The 7,220-nt window shown below is 37.7% G+C and overlaps 1 protein-coding gene across 1 annotated transcript in view; it reads right to left on the reverse strand.

Moving 5' to 3' along the window:
* Positions 1-189: 189 nt before the first annotated feature.
* Positions 190-7,220, reverse strand: part of LOC103474011 (phospholipid-transporting ATPase ID-like) — a 22,090-nt gene continuing 15,059 nt past the window's right edge. Inside the window, exons 4-19 of the mRNA XM_008424715.2 lie at positions 5,045-5,158; positions 4,687-4,785; positions 4,520-4,581; positions 4,318-4,390; positions 4,090-4,160; positions 3,917-3,999; positions 3,368-3,526; positions 2,665-2,753; positions 2,204-2,397; positions 1,874-2,082; positions 1,744-1,787; positions 1,492-1,657; positions 977-1,165; positions 685-800; positions 431-595; positions 190-333 (exon numbers count right to left, since the gene is read on the reverse strand). Of these exons, the coding sequence (XP_008422937.1) occupies positions 190-333; positions 431-595; positions 685-800; positions 977-1,165; positions 1,492-1,657; positions 1,744-1,787; positions 1,874-2,082; positions 2,204-2,397; positions 2,665-2,753; positions 3,368-3,526; positions 3,917-3,999; positions 4,090-4,160; positions 4,318-4,390; positions 4,520-4,581; positions 4,687-4,785; positions 5,045-5,158 (1,977 nt within the window). The remainder of the gene's footprint in view (positions 334-430; positions 596-684; positions 801-976; positions 1,166-1,491; positions 1,658-1,743; positions 1,788-1,873; positions 2,083-2,203; positions 2,398-2,664; positions 2,754-3,367; positions 3,527-3,916; positions 4,000-4,089; positions 4,161-4,317; positions 4,391-4,519; positions 4,582-4,686; positions 4,786-5,044; positions 5,159-7,220) is intronic.

Here is a 7,220-nt window from a genome sequence, read left to right on the forward strand (position 1 = left end):
TTACAAGTTAATTTTCTAAATTACAGAAAAGTTATTGTTATGGATGCTCAAATGTGGAAGAATTGTACTACTGTTGATATCCCATAGTAATACTGCTGTTAGATTTACCAATGTTTTATTTTATCCTTTTTTTTTATCAGATTAATTGTAAGAATAATCGATAGATCACACGATTGCTAAAATATTTGTTTACAACAGCCCTAATATGTAGCAACTCATACCTTGTTTATCACCAGTCAGCACCCAGATTTTGATGTCGGCTTTAGCCAGCTGCTCAATAGTCTGTGGTACACCGTCTTGCAACTTGTCTTCAACAGCTGTCGCTCCCAGCAGCTGGAAACCAAAGGTTAATAGGAAGTTAGATCAWGATGGAAATTGGGTTTAGCCTTTTATTACAACTATTTAAACTATACATTGGAGATTAACTAACAATCATGTCTTTCTCAATCTCTTCATAAAGTTGATCGAGTCTCTCMTCTCGTCCTTCCAGGGCTGTGCTAGCTTCATGGTGGCGCTGTGTCCACTCCTCCATGTAGTTCTCCTTTAAGTCCTTGTAGGCCAGAACAAGAGTGCGTAGCCCATCTCCTGCATATTCCTAGATTGTTTATAGAATTCAGAGGACTTAAAAAKAAGCACAACAAATAAGAAGTTTTAAATAAGAATCACAAAAAGTGCATAGCTTACATTTAGGTGTCCTGTAGTAACTTTCATCAACCTTTTACAAGAGTGGTCTAATCTTTCATAGATGATGGTGTCAGCACCTTTGCAGTAGAGTGTCATCTTCCCATCAGGGCCGCGTACTGAGAAAAATAACAAAAAATACTTGACAAAAATATGACAAAATTCTCTGATCCTGTTTAGTTCCTGACTTTAAAATGCAGCTGTTGAACGCTACATAATACTATCTTACATAGAGGTGGTAAATACAGGAAATATATTTTCTATACATAAAAATTTGACAATTTTATTCTCTGACCTATTACTGACATCCTCTTCCGTACATTATTAAAGTCCAGAACAGCCAGGAGTTCGTATGTGACTTTCTCGCCCATTTCCATGATGGTGATAGTCTCGGGTGTGCGAGAGCGGAACACAAATCCAAAGTTCCTTGCCGCYGTGACCAGAGCGCCCTCATCAGGAGACTGTGCCTGGTAGTTTAGCTCACCTACCAGGTTGTTGAGAAGACAAGACCGRAAACTTAGTGAGGAGAGAGGCCAAAAAAATAAATAAATTCAAAGTACTGTATTTTAAAATTATACTTGACTCCACTCATTCTGTAAGGATTATAATCTAAATATCACTTTCATGGTGTACTGTCAGGTCATTTATTCCACCAGATAAGTTACTAAATGATTTAAAGGATTGATGTCACAAAAATATTTATATGTGTTTCTTCTCTTTAGACCCCTTTTTAAATTTCTTTAATATTGACTTCGAGGAATTTCTCCTTTTAGAAAACAGTGCCATTTGTAAAAACTGTGATAATCTGACCCTCTTTCTTTTCTTCAGGCATGACGGTGTGGCACAGAGCCAGCAGGCGGAAGAAGGCCTGMGCTTCAGGGTTTCCCTCTCTCACAGTCTCCACTAGACTATARTCATGGAAGTCAAACTTCGGATCTGCCAGCTTGTTCCAGGAGAAGTCCACTTTTTGTGTTTTCTACAAAAAAAAAAGGTATAATTAGGCAATATTGTTAGATCCTGTTAAATAAATTCATGAAGAAACACTGGAAGGTGCCTACTTGCCTCTGTTATTTCAACTCTTTGTCCAGAAAAATCATACAGCTCCCCTAAATAAGAGAGACATACTGTATGTTAAAGAATCAGACATCCAACCAACCCGAGTGTGACTTTGGTGTTTATTCAAACTGCCTACCATAGTTTTTTCCATGGATGGAGCACTTGTTGAATGTCATGATGTTCTGTGTCAGAGTGCCAGTCTTGTCACTGAAGATGTATTTGATCTGGCCTAACTCCTCRTTGAGTGTGGTGGTCCTGGCCTGAGCCGGAGTGTCGTTCTTGGGATAATACATCTTCCTGTCCCAGTTTATGAAGAAGCTGTTCCCAAGACGGATAACCTCCACACTGACATTSATGCACRACCAGATGTTAAAATYCCAGACACAGAAATGGAAAAGTGCAATAAGGACTAAATTCACTACGTGTTTCTGTTTTGACTGCAATCTCTTTCTGTTTTAAAGTGTACCTGACATAGAGGGAAATGGGCACCACTGCGTTGAGGACAATGACATAGGACCAGAAGGAGAGGAAGGAGGAGAGAGCAGCATTAACACCGGGTTCACGTGGAAGGAACACGGTGAACACGGAGCCCTCCTTCACCTCCCAGACCGCATTGCCGATGGCCAGAATGAAGCACAAGGTAAACAGGAAACCAAAGATCTAGTGAAGTAGACAAATTGCTAAACTTATTATTGTAAAAAAAACAACAACAAAAAGCATGCACAGCTCACAAAGATCAAAAAATATATACTTTCAACTTGACAATAACAAAATCAGAAGTATAATTGGATGTATTCTCATTCTAACTTCATTTTAAAGTGTTGAGAAGTCATTACTATTTCACACATACTCTGCTGATGTTAGTTAACTGTTTTTTGGTAAATGAAATACAATCGTTTCAGTGTATTTGTGTGTGCAGACACTTACACACAACACAAGGACGTTCATCAGATGGTCGATGCTGGTGCGTTTGAATTTTGTCTTTCCACTGTTTTGCATTAGCTTGGTGTCAGGACCTAAGAACATTCTCCGTTAGGATCAGACATACACATGATTCTGCAGAGGACGTCCAATCCTTTTTCTTTTTTTTTTGCTAGTAATTTTATGTTTTTGTGAAATATAGAATAAAATTACCTTCTTTTTTTTTTTGCTTTTTATTACTGGTTTCTAATGAGAACACAACTGTCAAAAACATGCATTGATTGATCTGCTCAGCAATTGATGACGTTACTAGTTTCCGTATTTCCAAAGTTCAAAGATAAGTCAGTATACATGTAATTATTTAGTACTCAAACATAAATAATTATAATATAAAAAAAAAAAAACATGCCTTGAATTATTGCTATCTGAATTTTGACCTTAATTGGTTCATCAAAAGCTCATGTGCATTCCAGTATAGCATTAGCGCCCTCTGGTGGGCCCATGTAGACTTGACGAGTAAGAGATTTGGTTTCTTTTCCCCACATTAGGATTGGCAAAATTTTTATCTTAAACAGCTAAGCTCAAACAAGTATATATCTCAGCAAAATGAGACGCTACACAATAAACCCTTTTTCACTTGAGGAATTTTGACTCAAGCATAGTAGGACAAGCAGGTGTGTCAATGAGGGCTACATTTCAGTAGATTTACCTCCAAAGATGACCAGACCGAAGCACCACTCTGTGTTTCTCAGAGTGCATCCTCTCAGCAGTATCTTATCGTTGTCCAGGCCATAATTCTGTCCATTCACGGTCAAGGTTCCCTTGAATTTGTCTAAGCGATTGTTTGGAGGCTCACATCGCACTTCACCTGAAAACCACAGGTGTCAGCAATATGTTGTACACAACAGTTGAGGTCTTTCGATTATGTAACATGGTTGTTGGTCAAAATCAAAAAGGCCCAACATAAATACTCTCACAGGTATGCTAAGTGAGGTTTGTGTTTTAAAAAAAACATTTTTTATAGCTGCTAAGCTAACATTTATGTAGCATTAGCATTGCTCCAAATTCCAGGAAAACCCTAATAATTTGGTCTGCATCTTGAAGAAGAAAGTTCATTTCTCCTTTTATTGATCTTGCTTTATTCTCTTTAAAATGTAGGTCAGATGTATACATAGTACATCAATGTTGACTTCTTTTCTTTTTGCCTTGATATTTGTTCTGAATCTTGAATGCATGATTACATGAGGTCATTTCTTACTTTTGAAGGCAGAAAGAGTTTCAATGGAGTCTCCCATCTCTCCTGTGAGAGTCAAGGCTTGTTTCACTTTCAGGTTTGTTTCACTGGGGATCACCGATATGGGAGGTAAGAAGTTTGCAACTAAAGGGACATCATATAATCTGTGAAAGGAAAGCAACTTGCACCATACTCACCCATCTAACTCAGCCGTTTCCACATAGACTAGATTGAGAGGCTCACTGCTGGACAGCAACAGGAGGTCTGCCTGGAAGATAATAGTGTTTATCAATGCTTTTATTGAAACTTAATATAAAAGTTCAGGTGACATTAATAATGTCAGTATTGGAGGGGTGAGTGACATGGGTTAGCTTTTTCTAAAAATGTAAAATCTCTTTTCCAAGTTTGATTAAGCCAATACTTACTGTAACAAACTGATTGCTCTCGAGCTTAACTATGTCCCCAACCTGAACATTCATCCATTTTTCATTTTTCAGTCTGTAAAGAAAAAGCAAAACAAATTCAAATCATTCTTCCAAAAGGTACTGAACAAATCCCGTTTGATAAATACTTCCTCATAAACTGTAAATAATTAACACATCTGTAATCTAATGTTTGATGACTCACACTCCATCGATGAGGACGTTCACCGTGCGGTTATTCACTTGCCGATCACTTTTGTGTCTGTTCTGTTCAGTTGGCAGAAAAACATAAAATAGTTGCTCATTTGTTCTTTCATCTTTGAGCAGGTTAGGGTTAGAACGATCTTTTAAACTGGAATGCTTTTATCTTACTATGTCGTCATTGGCATCTTTGACCGCTGTCATGGACAGCACCAAAATTAACGGCAGAGCTGTGGTGAACCAGGACAGAGAGGATATTTGTGGGATTAACTGCGAATACAGGAAACAAGGCAGAGTTGGTACTTTGCTCCATTTACAACAAATGTAAACACTAAGAGAAATTGTCAAATGTATTGACTTGAAACGAAAAAAAGTTTCACTCACAAAATGATCAATTTATGCTTATGTTAGAAAATGTTTCTTTGAAAATACAGAAACTAATTTGTATCAATAATCAGTGGCGTACTGACATTTAATGATAAAGTCTGATGTTGAAATGCAGAGATAGAGAAAGGGGGAAAAAAGGTACCTGAAGGATGAGGAGGAAGAGGAAGTAGGCATTAGCCAGCCTCCTGAACTGCTCAAACAAATTAAGAGGCAGAAAGGTGATTATGTTGTACTTGGAGGTCCGGATGGCATTGTTCTGAGAAAGAGGAAGTGACATAATAGTCAGTTAATCAGAAAATACCTACAGCTCATAGTATATGAATACTTAGGACTTTTCAAAAGTATTTATGCCCCACTAACCTTTAACATTTTGCTACAACCATAAACGTTTTTGACATTGTATGCAGCAAACGGACGTGTGTGTGTGTGTGTGTGTGTGCGTGTGTGTGTGTGTGTGTGTATGTGTGTGTGTGTGTGCGTGTGTGTGTGTGTGGGGGTGTGCGTGCGTGTGTGTGTGTGGGTNACTCCTTTGAGAGGCATTCACTTTAGAGTGCTTCAGTAGAAATGACAGAAAAGGTAGCTAATGTAAATTAAAAACTGATTAAGGGGATAGCTCTGTGCAAAACAAAAATAATCCAAATTTAACCCAAGGATTTGAAATCACRCACACAAACWTACATGCTAATTGGAAGAAAAGACTGAAGGGACCTTTGCGGCATGGAAACGGCCAGATGTATCAAAACTTGGTTTATAGAAGTGATAACACCAATTGATGGAAAYKTAGGTTAAAAGATTAGCTTTGACGTTTTTTAAGTCCTGACTGTAATAAAAAGTACAAATGAATGAAATGTCACAAGTAACAAGCCTTCAATGCAAGTAAAAAAAACTACATGAATGCTGATTCTGTATGTGGATCAATCCCCCCCACTCACCCCTGACTGGTGCTAATGTGGCAGGTGGTTGGTTTGTCTTTCCRCAGCTAATGATAAATTGTACAATGATTACAGCTGACATTTGCATTCACTTTCTCTCAGCTATATTTATACATCTGTCATACAGACCTCTTAGGCCTTTGTCAATGCATTGGTTAATCTCAGAGCAGTAAATAAAGGAGTCTTCCCATCTCTCCCTTTTTTACCCCCTTCTTTACATTCAGATTTAGATTTATAAGAGGGAACAAAGCCTTCAGATCAACACCCTAAAATGATTTTTCAGCTGTTGTGCGTCCCTGTCATCGGTATCCATGTGCCGTGKAGCATAAATAGTGCATCACATGCAAATGGAGCTATTTGAGACTATGGTTTACAATTATTGTGTAAGGGAATCCTCCAAATGGCATCTAATGAAATGTGAATGCCTGTGGATGTGAGAAAAACRGAACTGATTCAGTTAGCTTTGATCAAATCGAATGTAAATTCAGCAATACTGTTTTTTGAAAAATGTTAGAAAACTGGAATATTTTACCAATGTTTTCAGTAAGATGAGAAACTTTTCTCAAATTTTATCCAAAATTGTATCGATGTCGACCTGATGCACAATGTGCCTAAGCTCTCTGTGTTGGTATGCTCACTTTTGTCTTCCCTTAACAGATCCAGTTATTTACTAACAGGAATCTGCCTTAAATTATTTCACAGTCCATGACTAAACTCAACTTCCAAACAAGTTATTGGTGTWCTACGTTTGATTTTTATGTTCGCTCCATCGATTTTAAGGTGCGTGGCTTGAAAACCTGCATTACTGGCCAGCCACATATCCTTGATCAAACAAATCTGAGTTTTCCAAACCGTCGTAATGTTTTTCCACCTTTACAATGACAGTCATTGTGACAGAGAGACCATATTGGTTGGTTCAAGTTGATGTACGTCAGTGACGTGACCTGCACTGTGCAAAATCTGCCAAACTRATTAAACACAAAGTGGATGCATAAACATCAGAATATTTTTTCCCAAGTTTTGTCCACAGATGACTGATTCAACTTCTCTCTCCATTGTCTGATAAAGGCCACTGGAAATGTAGCATGAATGCAGGTTAACTCAACAAAATCTTAAATTTTATTATGAGAAATTATCAGTTCTTATMTCTTCAGTCGTCTGCTTTTACTACAGAAAAACAATAAATGAGAGAAAAAAAACAAACATTTGGCATAAACTTTGAATATGAATTCCCCCTCTGTTTTCAGAGTCTAATATTGTTCCCTCTTAGCAACTGCCTCTTCTCGTGAGACTATAATGTATCAGTCCAGCTTGGACTGCTGCTATGTGTGAAATTCTCTTTCTCTTATATATAAGACCACTGGATCTTCTTACACTCAGTAAAAA

This window comes from Poecilia reticulata, linkage group LG12 (genome assembly GCF_000633615.1).
Source record: "Poecilia reticulata strain Guanapo linkage group LG12, Guppy_female_1.0+MT, whole genome shotgun sequence".
Lineage (NCBI taxonomy): Eukaryota > Metazoa > Chordata > Actinopteri > Cyprinodontiformes > Poeciliidae > Poecilia > Poecilia reticulata.